This window comes from Vicugna pacos, chromosome 1, assembly GCF_048564905.1.
Source record: "Vicugna pacos chromosome 1, VicPac4, whole genome shotgun sequence".
In the NCBI taxonomy this organism is placed as follows: Eukaryota; Metazoa; Chordata; class Mammalia; order Artiodactyla; family Camelidae; genus Vicugna; species Vicugna pacos.
The window spans coordinates 114,511,075-114,526,810 of NC_132987.1; the positions used below are offsets into that span (position 1 = coordinate 114,511,075).

The 15,736-nt window shown below is 40.6% G+C and overlaps 2 protein-coding genes across 8 annotated transcripts in view; one reads left to right on the plus strand and one right to left on the minus strand.

Moving 5' to 3' along the window:
• Window positions 1–15,736, plus strand: part of SON (SON DNA and RNA binding protein) — a 32,495-nt gene that overhangs the window by 1,717 nt on the left and 15,042 nt on the right. For 3 of the 5 annotated variants that reach the window (XM_031689658.2, XM_031689695.2, XM_015249320.3), the window contains exons 2-6: window positions 1,778–1,944; window positions 3,681–9,683; window positions 11,187–11,347; window positions 13,263–13,409; window positions 13,590–13,778. In XM_031689658.2, coding sequence (XP_031545518.1) covers window positions 1,778–1,944; window positions 3,681–9,683; window positions 11,187–11,347; window positions 13,263–13,409; window positions 13,590–13,778 — 6,667 coding nt within the window. Of the gene's footprint in view, window positions 1–1,777; window positions 1,945–3,680; window positions 9,684–11,186; window positions 11,348–11,576; window positions 13,097–13,262; window positions 13,410–13,589; window positions 13,779–13,878; window positions 14,689–15,736 lie in introns of those variants that run through there. The other 2 variants (XM_015249321.2, XM_015249322.3) reach the window with 2 other exon arrangements.
• DONSON (DNA replication fork stabilization factor DONSON) overlaps window positions 1,708–15,736 on the minus strand; it is a 38,395-nt gene continuing 24,366 nt past the window's right edge. The window contains exons 11-12 of one of the 3 annotated variants that reach the window (XR_012076304.1): window positions 3,131–3,254; window positions 1,708–2,291 (exon numbers count right to left, since the gene is read on the minus strand). The gene's annotated coding sequence lies outside the window, so the exon portion shown is untranslated. Of the gene's footprint in view, window positions 3,255–13,539; window positions 15,312–15,736 lie in introns of those variants that run through there. The other 2 variants (XM_031689305.2, XM_072968839.1) reach the window with 2 other exon arrangements.

The following is a 15,736-nucleotide window of genomic DNA, read 5'->3' on the forward strand; positions in this document are numbered from 1 at the left end:
AAGGAATACAGTTTTTTGAAAACTTTTTAATAAACTGCACACAGTAAGTAGTTAGGTTTGCTAATCGTAATGTTTTGTTTCTATACCTTTAAAAAATCGGTTTTTGTACTAGAAAACAAGTTTCATTGCTGTAAAAAATCTAGGAAAAAAAGGAAAGAATATTTTAAAAATCACCACATAGTTATTGATGTTCTTTATTGTTCTTGAGTTTTTAAATTGTGCGTACAGATGCACATGTTTCGTGATATGTGATCGTTTTGTTTTGTTTTGTTTTGTTTTTTCATCTTTGTGTTGTGAGACTTCTATCGCAGTCTCAGTACTCTGGAATATTTTTCACGGCTCCATAGAATTGTGTTGTAGGAATGTATTGATGGTTATTTAGGTGTTTTGAAATTTCCTCCACTTTTCAGTAGTTGAATGAACATTGTAAGTTTTAAGATGATTACTTTCTTGTAGACCTACTGTTTTTTGTTTTTAAAGTCCTACTTTTCTGATTTTTAAATCCGTGGTCTTTTTAGTAAGGTTAAGTACTGTGTAAGTGCTTAGGAAAAATGTAATTGCCATTTCAATGAGCTATACTTTTTTTCCTCATGTATTTTTACATATATAGGTTTGGGTGAGGAGGCTGATATTTAGGTAGTTGAAATGAGTTGTTTATTATATACAGGTGGTGGTGAAGACTGAGCTCTGGTTTTCAATACCAGCTTTATCTCTTAATAGTTGTGTGACCTTCAGCTAAGTTTTTTTTGTCTTCTGTGCCTCATTTTCCTCATTTAAAAATCAGAACAATATTGCTGATTTTAGACTTTTTTTTAAGATAAATGAGTTTTAAAATGTAGAACCATGTGACCCTAATTAATAGTTAATAAATGTTGAATACTATTATATGATTCATTGTATTAGGAAAACCAAATGTTCTTTAATAACACTTGGTTAACTACTGAATTTTTTTTGCTTTGGCCGTTTAGACTTTTATCAGGTAGTGGAGCATAGTTGATCTCTTTTGTTAGCTAAAATTTAAGTTAAATTGAACATGCTGTTGAAATTTTTTTTCGAAACAATATTGTAAATTTGCACAAAATAGTACAAATGGTTAGGTAAATGATTATGTTCTTAGGTCCATTAAGAGTATTCTTTTGTGAATTGGAAGTACGTTAAGCTTTCATTCATTTACTGTTAATATAAGTGAATTGTTGTACGTGATTTTTGATAATTGGGTAAAAGTTATATAGAAACATTTTTCTTTTCAAACTTTATGGCATTTCAGTAAGTCTGATTAGTTTAAACCTGATCCAATGCCCCAAGTTACCTTTTTTACCCAGTGTGTCTGTGGCTAACTTTGTGTTCCTTGACTACTGTTGATCATTGTGATCCATGCATAGGTGTGGCTTTATTGTGGCTATAGCTTCTACCATAATGTTAGGTCATGTATTTTTATTTGGTTTTGTGATTGTGATCTGAATATTTTTCTCCCCTGAAGTAAATATGCTGGTTAGGGAGTATTTTTTTTTTAAAGATAAGCTTAGAAACCGATTTTAAAGACTTTCATAACTTTCACGGTTCTGAAAACTTTAAATTACTGTGTGAATATAAAAATGTACCAACTATAAATACATAGTTTTAAGGAAGCACTATTGGTGGGGAATATCATCCAAAAGAAATAGAGAATGGTAAAATGTATTAATGATACAAGATTGTTTTAATCAGTTGAGTTGCAAATGTTTATTGTATGGCATGATAAAAATATTAATGAATTTTGATGATTTTTCTTGTCAAGCGGAAGGAGTGAAGGCCAGCTCAATGGTGAAACAAATACACCTGTTGAAGGAAACCAGGCAGGAGATGCAGCTGCCTCTGCCAGGAGCCTACCAAATGAAGAAATAGTTCAGAAGATAGAGGAAGTACTTTCTGGGGTCTTAGATACAGAACTACGATATAAACCAGGTAAGTTGGAGATAATCAGCTGTCTTGAAAACTTTACAATTTTTTAATAGTTAAGTTGTATTTCTTGATTGCAGGATATAAAAGATGTTCGTTATATAAATTTAAGTTTTAGTTTAATTGATTTACTGAAGATTTTCTTTCAATCCTCTTTTGAAAATAACAATTGTAGTGGAAGATGAACATTGATGCACTTTTTTGCTTTGCTGGTGGAATATCAATATCTTTATTTGATTCAGCCTTGTAGAGCGTCATTGCCAGGATTTTGAATGCAGGTTTTCATTGAATGATTGTTCATTGAACAATTGTGTAAACATCAATTTTTGAAGGTAAAGGAGCCTGGATCAAATCTGTAACAGTATTAAAACACTGGGAGGTTTTATTGTAAAGCTTAAGCTTAGAGATTACCTTGTTTCTGCATCTACTTCTAAAAATGCAGTGAATGGAGAGGAAATTGTTGCTGGATATTTAGCATTTTTGGAATTGATTAAATAATTGATGCTTAGAAATGAAGGATTTATGATTAACCACAAAAATAATGTTTTAGTTTTGGAAAAGGGGGAGTGTGGTATGAGGGTTTCTTTTAAATGTTTATTATTTTTGGTATAGAGTAAGGTTTAAAAAGTACAGACTCTAGCCATGTTTAGATTCATGGTTCTGGACGCCATGAATCTAGCTGATATTTGGTACCTAACAAAGAATTAGTAGACCATGATTAGTTTCGTTTTGGAATAGATTTTGTCCTGTATTGATACACTTTTTCTGTAATCTTAATGACCTGGATTTCTGATCAGCTTTTTCTGAGATCACTAAGGTTATCTAAGTTTATATTGGCACTAGAGTAAATCTCACCTGGTTATAAAGTGGATTATAATCTTTCAGATAGACAAATTGAAATGTTTTTAAGTTACGTGTTAAGGGCTGTAAGAATTTCCTTCCCCAGATGACTTTATTATCATTCTTTGAAATAGAAACATTAAAAAAATTATTTTTTAGTAATCTTAGTATTGGGGGGGAAGAGGTGTCATTTTTATTAGGATGTAGCATGGGTGAAAATTCAAGTTCTATACTGAGTTTTTACATTTGTTGTTCAAACCTTTATATGCTATATAAAAGCAATTACCAGCATTTGCTGAGGGCTTACTTTGTGCCAGGCATTGTTCAGTGTACTTTGTAAGTTTTAACTCACTTTGCCCTCTAACTCTAGAAGACAGTGTCAGCAGTTTGGCCATGTCCATTCATCCAGTGAGTGATGGATTGATCTCAGGATCCAAAAGCAGACAGTCTGTTCAGAGCCAGTGCCATGTTGCTTCCTGTATAAATAAAGGTTATAAAATACTCACAAAAGTTATTTAACATGAGTACTTTTTATAGGAGTTCTAGCAGTTAATAATATGAAGGATATTCGTTTGTAAGTGTAGTTTAAAAGTAATTTTCTATATTTTGAGAGCTGGAGAAAAAAATTGTTTTAAATGAATTTAGAATATATCTTAATATAATTCTAAAAGTTTTTATAATTAAGAACTTATTTTTAACCCAGGTTTTAGTTGTAAAAGAAGTATTAGAAATTTGTTAGTCTTCAGATTAACTGGTTTATGGAAAATAGTTTATTTTATTTAACAACAAGTGTTATATATTATGGTGTTTTAACATGGAATTTAAGTTCTGGCTTATATGATTTATCTAAATCTATTTAGGGGAATGTTTGACAAGTTAAAGTTAATTTTCCTTAATTTCAGACTTGAAGGAGGCTTCCAGAAAAAGTAGATGCGTGTCTGTACAAACAGATCCTACTGATGAAATTCCTACCAAAAAGTCAAAGAAGCATAAAAAGCACAAAAATAAAAAGAAGAAAAAGAAGAAAGAAAAGGAAAAAAAGTATAAAAGACAGTCAGAAGAATCTGAATCAAAGCCGAAATCACATCATGATGGGAACATAGATTTAGAATCGGATTCCTTTTTGAAGTTTGATTCTGAACCTTCGACAGCACTGGAGCATCCTGTAAGAGTGTTTGGCCTGTCTGACACCAGTGAATCTCCTGCAGTTGTGCTAGAACCTCCTGTAGTATCAATGGAAGTATCAGAGCCACACACCTTAGAAACTCTGAAGCCAGCCTCAAAAATGGCAGAACTGTCAGTTGCATCTACATCAGTAGTCTCAGTGCAGTCAGAGCAGTCTGTGGCAGTAACGCTAGAACCATCCATGACAAAAATTCTGGATTCCTTTGCAGCAGCACCAGTGCCTACTACTACAGTAGCGCCGAAGTCATCTGAGCCAGTTGTAACAGTGTCAGTGGAGTATCAGATGAAGTCTGTGCTGAAATCTTTGGAGAGCACACCTCCAGAGCCATCAAAGATCATGTTAGAGCCTCCAGTAGCAAAAGTGCTAGAGCCACCAGAAACCCTTGTATCATCAGAGACACCTGCTGAGGTATACCCTGAGCCAAGCACATCAACAACAACGGATTTTCCAGAGTCATCGGCAACTGAAGTGCTAAGATTGCCAGAGCAGCCTGTAGAAGTACCATCGGAGATTGCAGATTCATCCATGACAAGACCACAGGAGGTGCTGGAGCTGCCCAAGACCACAGCGTTGGAGCTGCAGGAGTCGTTGGTGGCCTCAGTGATGGAGTTGCCGGGGCCACCTGCGACCTCCATGCCGGAGTTGCAGGGGCCCCCTGTGACTCCAGTGCTGGAGTTACCTGGGCCCTCTGCTACCCCGGTGCCAGAGTTGCCAGGGCCCCTTTCTACCCCAGTGCCTGAGTTGCTAGGACCCCCTGCGACAGCAGTGCCTGAGTTGCCGGGGTCCTCTGTGACATCAGTGCCACAGTTGTCACAGGAATTGCCAGGGCTTCCAGCACCATCCATGGGGTTGGAGCCACCACAGGAGGTACCAGAGCCACCTGTGATGGCACAGGAGTTGCCAGGGCTGCCTGCGGTGACAGCAGCAGTAGAGTTGCCAGGGCAGCCTGTGGTAACGGTAGCAATGGAGTTGACGGAACAACCTGTGACGACGACAGAGTTGGAGCAGCCTGTGGGGATGACAACGGTGGAACATCCTGGGCAGCCTGAGGTGACAACCGCAGCAGGGTTGCTGGGGCAGCCTGAGGCAGCGATGGTGCTGGAGTTGCCAGGACAGCCAGTGGCAACGACAGCGCTGGAGTTGCCAGGGCAGCCTTCGGTGACTGGGGTGCCAGAGTTGCCAGGGCTGCCTTCGGCAACTAGGGCACTGGAGTTGTCAGGGCAGCCTGTGGCAACTGGGGCACTGGAGTTGCCTGGGCAGCTCATGGCGACTGGGGCACTGGAGTTCTCGGGGCAGTCTGGGGCAGCTGGAGCACTGGAGCTTTTGGGGCAGCCTTTGGCAACAGGGGTGCTGGAGTTGCCAGGGCAGCCTGGGGCGCCAGAGTTGCCTGGGCAGCCTGTGGCAACTGTGGCGCTGGAGATCTCTGTTCAGTCTGTGGTGACAACAACGGAGCTGTCAACGATGACCGTGTCGCAGTCCCTGGAGGTGCCCTCGACGACAGCGCTGGAGTCCTATAATACGGTAGCACAGGAGCTGCCTACTACGTTAGTGGGGGAGACTTCTGTAACAGTGGGAGTGGATCCCTTGATGGCCCAAGAATCCCATATGTTAGCTTCTAACACCATGGAGACCCATATGTTAGCATCCAACACTATGGACTCCCAAATGCTAGCGTCCAACACCATGGACTCCCAGATGCTAGCATCCAACACCATGGACTCCCAGATGTTAGCCTCTAGCACCATGGACTCCCAGATGTTAGCAACTAGCTCCATGGACTCCCAGATGTTAGCAACCAGCTCCATGGACTCCCAGATGTTAGCAACCAGCTCCATGGACTCCCAGATGTTAGCAACCAGCTCCATGGACTCCCAGATGTTAGCAACCAGCTCCATGGACTCCCAGATGTTAGCAACCAGCTCCATGGACTCCCAGATGTTAGCAACCAGCTCCATGGACTCCCAGATGTTAGCAACCAGCACCATGGACTCCCAGATGTTAGCAACCAGCACCATGGACTCCCAGATGTTAGCAACTAGCTCTATGGATTCCCAGATGTTAGCATCTGGCACTATGGACTCTCAGATGTTAGCTTCCGGCACCATGGACGCTCAGATGTTAGCGTCTGGTACCATGGATGCCCAGATGTTAGCATCTAGTACCCAAGATTCTGCTATGTTGGGTTCCAAATCTCCTGATCCCTACAGGTTAGCTCAAGATCCTTACAGATTAGCTCAGGATCCCTATAGGTTAGGTCATGACCCTTACAGGCTAGGTCATGACGCCTACAGGTTAGGGCAGGACCCCTATAGATTAGGCCATGATCCCTACAGACTAACTCCTGATCCCTATAGGATGTCACCTAGACCCTATAGGATAGCACCAAGATCTTATAGAATAGCCCCCAGGCCATATAGGTTAGCACCTAGACCCCTGATGTTAGCATCTAGACGTTCTATGATGATGTCCTATGCTGCAGAACGTTCCATGATGTCATCTTACGAACGCTCTATGATGTCTTATGAGCGGTCTATGATGTCCCCTATGGCTGAGCGCTCTATGATGTCAGCTTATGAGCGCTCTATGATGTCAGCTTATGAGCGTTCTATGATGTCCCCTATGGCTGAGCGCTCTATGATGTCAGCTTATGAACGCTCTATGATGTCAGCTTACGAGCGCTCCATGATGTCCCCAATGGCTGACCGATCTATGATGTCCATGGGTGCTGACCGGTCTATGATGTCGTCATACTCTGCTGCTGACCGGTCTATGATGTCATCGTACTCTGCAGCTGACCGATCTATGATGTCATCTTATACTGCTGATCGTTCAATGATGTCTATGGCAGCTGATTCTTACACCGATTCTTATACTGATACATACACGGAGGCATATATGGTGCCACCTTTGCCTCCTGAAGAGCCTCCAACAATGCCACCATTGCCACCTGAAGAGCCACCAATGACACCACCATTGCCTCCTGAGGAACCACCAGAGGGTCCAGCATTATCCACAGAGCAGTCAGCATTAACAGCTGAAAATACTTGGTCTACTGAGGTGCCAGCATTACCTCCTGAAGAGTCTGTATCGCTGCCTGAACCTCCTGTGAGTCAGAGTGAGATTTCAGAGCCTTCGGCAGTGCCTGCTAATTATTCAGTGTCGGCATCTGAGCCTTCAGTGTTAGCGTCAGAGGCTGCTGTGACTGTTCCAGAACCACTAGAGCCAGAGCCTTCGGTTACTTCCACACCGGTAGAGTCTGCTGCCGTAGCAGAGGAGCATGAAATCGTTCCAGAGAGACCAGTGACTTACTTGGTGTCTGAAATTCCAATAATGTCAGCTGAACCAACTGTGTTAACATCAGAGCCTTCTGTTATGTCAGAGATGGCAGAAACTTACGATTCCATGAGAGCTTCAGGACGTGTTGCCTCAGAGGTATCTATGTCTCTGCTGGAACCAGCAGTACCTATCCCAGAGCCATCCCAGAGTACTCTAGAGCTGCCAGCCATGGCAGTCTCAGAGCCGCCAGCTGTAACTGTCCCAGAGCCACCAGCCGTGGCTATCCCAGCGCCACCAGCCGTGGCTGCCCCAGAGCCACCGGCCATGGCTGCCCCAGAGCCACTGGTCGTGGCTGTCCCAGAGCCACTGGCTGTGGCCGTCCAAGACCCACCGGCAGAGGCTATCCAGGACCCACTGGCCGAGGCTGTCCGGGACCCACCGGCTGAGGCTGTCCCAGAGCCCTTGGCATTGTCTGAGCCAGAGCATGTTACTATTCCTGTGCCAGTTGTTTCTGCCCTGGAGCCTGCTGTACCAGTCCTGGAACCAGTGGTGTCAGTCCTTCAACCTAACATGATTGTTTCAGAACCATCTATTTCTGTTCAAGAATCCACTGTGGCAATTTCAGAGCCTGCTGTCACCATCTCAGAGCAGACTCAGGTAATATCTACTGACATGGTTTTAGAGTCTACGCCAATAACACTGGAATCTAGTGTTATAAAAAGAATGAATTTACTATCTGGTGATGAAAATCTTGCTCCAGAGACTGGCATGCAGGAGATTCCCATGCATTCAGATGAAGAGCCACATGCTGAAGGGCACCTGAAAAATGACTCCTGTGAAACTGGAAATGGTATCAATATTGATCTTAATATAAATAATCACTTAATTGCTAAAGAGATGGAACATAATACAGTGTCTGCTGTCAGCACTGGTGCTGTTGGTGAAATTGGTGAAGAGAAAATTGTGCCCACCAACGAGACTGAACAATGCACAGTATTGGATACCTGCCCTAGTGTTAGTGAAGCTGATGTAGGAGGAACTCTGTCTTCCCCTGGTCCCCTTGCTCTTGAACCTGATGCCATGGGAACTGGTAAGGGTTTTGAATTTGCCACAGCATCTGCTCTCAGTTCAGTTAGTAAATATGATATTGAAGTACCTTTAACTACTCAAGATACTGAACATGACATGGTAATTTCCACCAGCCCCAGTGGTGGTAGTGAAGCTGACATAGAGGGACCTTTGCCTGCTAAAGACATTCATCTTGATTTACCATCTAATAATAACTTTATTAGTAAGGATGCAGAAGGACCATTCCCTATACAAGAGAGTGACCAGACATTAGCAGTTGCTCTCAGTTCTAAAGAAAGTAGTGGAGAAGATAAAGAATTATCTCTCCCTCCTAAAGAGATACTGCCTGAGTCGGGATTTTCTGCCAATATTGATGATATTAATGAAGCAGATTTAGTGAGACCATTACTTCCTAAGGACATGGAACGTCTTACAAGTCTTAGAGCTGGTCTTGAAGGATCTTCACTTGCGAGTGAAGTTGAACGGGATAAATCTGCTACCAGTCCAGTTGTTATTAGTATACCAGAAAGAGCTTCAGAGTCTTCTTCAGAGGAGAAAGATGATTATGAAATTTTTGTGAAAGTTAAGGACACACATGAAAAAAGCAAGAAAAATAAGAACCGTGACAAAGGTGAGAAAGAGAAGAAAAGAGACTCTTCGTTAAGATCTCGAAGTAAGCGTTCCAAGTCTTCTGAACACAAATCACGAAAGCGCACCAGTGAATCTCGTTCCAGGGCAAGGAAGAGATCATCTAAGTCAAAGTCTCATCGCTCTCAGACACGTTCACGGTCACGATCAAGACGCAGGAGGAGGAGCAGCAGGTCAAGATCAAAGTCTAGAGGAAGGCGATCTGTATCAAAAGAGAAGCGCAAAAGATCTCCAAAGCACAGATCCAAGTCCAGGGAAAGAAAAAGGAAAAGATCAAGCTCCAGGGATAATCGGAAAACAGGTAGAGCTCGAAGTCGCACCCCAAGTCGTCGGAGCCGGAGTCACACTCCTAGTCGTCGAAGAAGATCTAGATCTGCAGGGAGAAGGAGCTTTAGCATTTCCCCAAGCCGACGGAGCCGCACCCCGAGCCGACGGAGCCGCACCCCGAGCCGACGGAGCCGCACCCCGAGCCGAAGGAGCCGCACCCCGAGCCGAAGGAGCCGCACCCCAAGTCGACGGAGCCGGACCCCAAGCCGACGGAGTCGTACGCCTAGCCGTCGAAGAAGATCAAGGTCTGTGGCAAGAAGACGAAGCTTCAGTATATCACCAGTCAGATTAAGGCGATCACGAACACCTTTGAGAAGAAGGTTTAGCAGATCTCCCATCCGTCGTAAACGATCCAGGTCTTCTGAAAGAGGCAGATCACCTAAACGTCTGACAGATTTGAGTGAGTCATTTTAAAATTTAATGGTATTAGGGAATCTGGGTTTTTTGTTGTTGTTTTTAGTCAAATGGAATATTTGGGTTTATTGGTTTAAGATAAACATTTTTATCTTTTAATTTTTATGATTAGCTTGTGTTTAGAGAATGTAGGAATGAATACATTTGTAATTAGAGTTAAAAAGATCTGCTTTGGAGTATATTAGAATCAAGGTATTTCCATATGTGTTTCATTTTGCCTGAACCGTGTTCCATAACTAAAAATGGCAAGTGGAAGTCCAGTTAAAGACAAGGCTAGTTATCTGCTCAGATTTTTGTTGTATGTACTCCGACATAGTATTGTTGCAAATAAGCCTAAAACTAAGTGTTTCTTTTTTGTAAAATACATGTCTTAAAATGGCAATACAGGACTGTTAAGTGTTTGTGAAGATAATTCTGATTGGTGTAATGGGTAATGGAAGTGAGTAGGAAATTTTGCATGTTGGGAGTTATTTACCTGGGTGGATGTGATAATAGGAAATGAAGTAAAATTTATTAAAGTAATTTTAATAATCTGCTTTAGTTTAAATGAAGTGCTCTAATTTCCCCTAGTTTAAAAAAGTGTGGATAGATGACTAAAACTTGATGGATTATGCATGACTACCTATAAGAATAATGGGTAATGTATCATTATCTGTGTGGATTGGACATTTCCAGGTCAGGGTTGTCTAAAGAAAAAGACCCTAACAGAAAATAAGGGAGAATGTATTCAGTTCAACAGATAGTGTCTGAGTTCTTTTTTATTAAAAGCAGAGGAATAGTATGTAGTTCTTGGAGTGATTAAAACTTAGTAGAGGAGAAAGATATAATGCACATGTCTCTTTTACCAAATAGTGAAATTGCCAAAAAGAGAAGAATGTGATGATTGCTGTTAATTACTGGTATAGATTAGGTACTGTGGGAGCACAGTGGAGAGGAAGGTTAAATTCTGACTTAAGACTTACTACTTTGAAGAAGTGGCAGTTTTGAATTTGGTCTCAAAGAGTGATTTAAAATGTCAGAGGTTCAAAGGAAAGTAATTTAAGGGTGTGATAGTTCTGGAAAATAAAGTAAACTTTGGCAAGTTTGTATCTTAGAGTGTGTGGCAGGGTGATCACTGTAGTTGTATAGTTTTAGCTATTTTGTTTAGTGTTTGAATGGAAAGATTAATGTGGACTTAAATCTTTTATTTATTTATTATTAATTTTTTTTATTCCTTTGTTGGGGGGGGATTAGGTTTATTTATTTAACAGAGGTACTGGGGATTGAACCCAGGACCTCCTGCATGCAAAGCATGCACTCTACATGAGAGCTATACCCTTCCTGCCAGTTTTTTAGAGGGCATTTGCTTAAAAACCTTGAACCAAAGAGTGAGTTAATGACAACTTAGGGCAGAAAATTGATGCCTTTAATTCTGTTAGCATATAAAACTTAGATAATACAACATGTACAGTCTTTTAGGAAAATTGCTTCTTATATTTTCCTTTTGCAGATAAGGCTCAGTTACTTGAAATAGCCAAAGCTAATGCAGCTGCCATGTGTGCTAAGGCTGGTGTTCCTTTACCGCCAAACCTAAAACCTGCACCTCCACCTACCATAGAAGAGAAAGTTGCTAAAAAGTCAGGAGGAGCTACTATAGAAGAACTAACTGAGGTAAGCTAGACAGAATTTGTTTTCATTCTTTAATGGATTATTCCAGTGATGTTGACTCTGGAGCGTGCCAAAACCCGAATTGTGGGCTGAACTGATAATGGCTGGCACCGAGTGGCCAAAACCCGAAATACAGACGTGGCAGCAGCAGAAACTCTGTTTAGCAGGCCATTATCCGGGATGGCTAAGCTCCGCTAGCTAAAAGTTACTTCCCATTACTTTTGCTTTCCAGTTTTAGAAGCCAAACTGACTGAGGAGTGGGACGGTTCGTTTGAATGGAGGAGGTTGAGTGAGCAACACGCAGAAGCTCGCCTACAGTTTCGTTCCCATTCACGACGAGTTCACTGATCGCCACGAGTGTACTGCATATACGCAAAGACACAGACAATCTTCAGAAATGATGTTTTGCCACCGGAGCTTGGAAATTAATGAGAATAGCTGGCCATTGCCTGAAAGGAACTTCTTTCGCATCAACATTTCGGGTTTTGGCTGTTTGGTACCAGCCATTGGTGATAATGGCCGGCCATTATCAGTTCTTCCTGCGGTTCGGGTTTTGGCAGTAACATATATATTTTAAACACACTTATTTTTGTTTTTAAGAATTTGATCTTTTCAATTGAGGCTTTTTTTTGTCTTTTGGCTTTTGTTTTATTAATTTTTTTTTTTGGAGGACGCTGAAATATTGCTGCTAGGATCCAGAAATACCACACTGTTTCAGATATTGAAACTTGTTATTGGCTAGCCTTATGCCAGCCTGCCACTGTCAATATATTCTGTTCCCCTTGGTTACAAGCTTGGTATACTCTGTTTTTGGCTAAATGGGCTTTTTATCTTACTATAATATTTTCAATTGATAAGGGATGTGACAAGTTCTACTGCTTGTATAGAGAGACAAGTCCACCCAAATTGAACTCTGACCCTTTTATAAAGCCAGGTAATTGAGTCTGTTCCTTTGCTTCTCAGGAAGGAATTGACTTTGCTTTATATGTCAGACCTCATCAGTTGTACCCTCTCCACCATGCCTTATTTTCCATTCTTGAGTTCTGTTCCTTTAGAGACTCAACCTACAAAACATTTATGGAGAGACATGCTACTATCTAACCCAGTTGCAAATGTTTCACAATTTATTTTGCCATAGATTTGGGGATTATATAGTTCTTAATCTGTTTCCTCAACTAGATGTGTTTCAATATGAATTACAACTTTTTTTTTTAAGTTTAAGGACCTAGTGAAGGCTTCTATTGCTTGCTTATCAAATCCAAGCTCCTTATTCAAAACCTTGTGAAAACTTAGTGTTTCCCTATATGTTTTAGCCTCATCTTCAGCCCTCTTGTCCCTTCTAATAAGTTTCTTTTAACCTCTTTACTGCCACCTGACTAAGGTGACTTTCTCTTTCTTTCTCCACTAATCTTTGTTCTTAACTATGAAAATCTGGCTTCAGACTCTTCAAGGAATATTCCTTGATTATTAAATTCTGCCTGATTCTTTTCTCTCTTAAGCTTTTGTTCTTTCGGCACTTATGTACTCAGTTTGTATTATATCAGTTTGCACTTGTTAATTGTGTTGCTCTGTAAAAGCGTTCCTCAATTATCCCATGTGTATGTATTCCGTCTCTTGAACTAGATTGTAAGCTCCTTGAGAGCAGGGACCATGTCTTTTACTTTATTTTTTTGTATTCCCTGGACAGTGCCCAGTACAGTGCTCTGCACATAGTAGGTGCTCAATAAATGTTGTTGACTGACTGACCAACTAGATTGTGTTTAAATAATAGCTGATAAGCTAAGTTACTTATCTATAACCTATCATTAATCTTGTTTTGTTTTTGAAAGTTGATTTTATGTGGTTTTGGTTTTAAGAAATTACATATTATTCTGCATAAAGTGTAAGGTTTATGTTTTATTTGTGTTTACTTTTTAAGAAATGCAAACAAATCGCACAGAGTAAAGAAGATGATGATGTAATAGTGAATAAGCCTCATGTTTCGGATGAAGAGGAAGAAGAACCTCCTTTTTATCATCATCCCTTTAAACTCAGTGAACCCAAACCTATTTTTTTCAACCTGAATGTGAGTATTAGTGTTTATGGACTGGTGAAATAGCACAACTTATAGAACTATTTAAGTAAAACTGAAATAGATTTTAATTTTTAATTTAGGTTAAATACTGTGAGAAATAATGCACAAAATCATTTTCAGATTATGTTGGAAATATATTGCGTTTTAATTAAGAAAAACATTATTTTTTAGATTGCTGCGGCAAAGCCAACTCCACCAAAAAGCCAGGTAACATTAACAAAAGAATTCCCTGTGTCATCTGGATCTCAACATCGAAAAAAGGAAGCAGATAGTGTTTATGGAGAGTGGGTTCCTGTAGAGAAAAACGGTGAAGAAAACAAAGATGACGATAATGTTTTCAGCAGCAATTTGCCCTCTGAGGTAAGTAAGAGAAATATTATGTATTTTTCCTTTTTTATACCTAAGTCTGCATTTTATTGTTATTTTATATCTGATTTGGATTCTGTTTCACTCTTCTTAGGGCCGGGTTAAACGGCAGGGCCGGGTTAGACGACAGATGAAACAACCCGCAGCTTCTCATTTGACAGTAACTCGATGCAATTCACTTTGTGGAACCAAGCCACAAAGTGAAAAGCATCGAATTGCAGAGAACAGTGTTATCACATCCCTACCCAACATTGGGCCCTCCTTGCACTTGTGGGAAGGTAGCCCAAGGTACAACTACTTAGCTTCTCGTTTTGCTTCAAGGCTCTATAGCTCTAGATTTTGGTGGTAGCAAATGTATTGGGTGGAGGGATTGAGCAGAGAGAGGCAGACCCTCAGGTTCAACACAAGAAGTGGATTGGAAAAGGTCATTGTAGGCTGATGTGAGCATCTTGAATACATAGCCCATTGCCCTTAAATAATGGTTTCTTACTATTTCTCTGGGTTGTTTGTCAGATAGCCGCTAATTTTAATAATTTCCCCTTCCCTGTGCTACCTTGGCCCTTTTGAATTCTTGTGTTTAACCTAATGCTCAGCCTTGGTACTCCATTTCCCTTCTCCTTCCTTTTTTGCTACTATTAGAAGTTGGAGAAGTGGATTTCACACCTTGAAATTTCCAGGAGGCTATAGTTGTATCTTGTCAGAATGACGCAGTAATAACATCAAGTGTCAAAACAACCCCATTAAAATGCCGCCTGATTAAATAATGTGCTGCTAAATAATAGTGCACATGAAAACAGCAAAACTGTATATATATGTAAATATATATATATATCTGTATCTTTGTATGTATCTCTGTATCTGTACCTTTGCTGTATCTTTTAATAAACAGTTTACTTTTATTTAACTTGTTGTGCAAAATCACGCTTGGGGGATCTGGGAGGGTGGAGACTTACTAGGGGGGTGGGAGTTTTAAATGATACCATAGACTAGTCATCACCTCTTGCTCTTGGTTTCCAAAGCCCAAACATTTGTCCAAGGACTGGACTAGATACTTGATGCCCTCTTACAACGTGGGACTTCTTCCCCAGTTCTTTTCCTTCTAGTTCTGGGATGTGTAGGTCAGAGAGACCTCTGCTCTTCACCGTTAGGTTCCCTTTGTTGGCCATATCATCATCCAATAATAAATACCTCTAATATTACAAGTAAATCCTGTTTATAAAGTCAAAAGTGAACAGAACCCAAATCAGAAACTTTGATAGTATTTTCCCCCACCTGAGCTATTCACAGGTGATATTTTCACTGTTTATTTTGACCTGTGGCATTTGAAAAGAGCAAATTCTATACAGTGAAGCTGTATATAACTAGCCAATCCAACTTACAGTCACTGTTGATGATCTATATTTTTACATGGGGTCCAACAGTTGAAGCAAATTGTACCACTACCAGTGAGGGGGAGAGAGCTTGTTTGGACAATATTTTAGTGAAGCCAGTTAAGTAGCTCAGTTGCTGATTCCCAAATCAGATTGCCTGCACATCACAAGAAGGAAAGGTTAACTGACATTTGCAGCTGACTTAAATCTTGCAGTAGCTGAATATAATATACCCTCTATGGTAAGAGGACTGAACAGACTGACTTAGAAACTCAGATACATATGCTTTTAGTAACTTCTTGAAGATTAAGCATTTAACAGAGTTGGAAAAAACATAAAGGAGATTATTTATGTGAGAAAAATTTTCCAGTGAGTGAAGCCTTATAAATAGTGCATAATTCCAAGGGATTTTCCTGAGAAGATGTGACCATACCTGTTTTAACTTGAACATGGGGAAAGTGCTTAGTGAATCCTGGTGATTATGTTTCTCTTTGCTTGAGAGTTCGTATATACATATACGTATTCAGCCATTTTCATTCTGAACACTGAAGCTGTGGTGCCTTCTTACATTGTCATCAATAG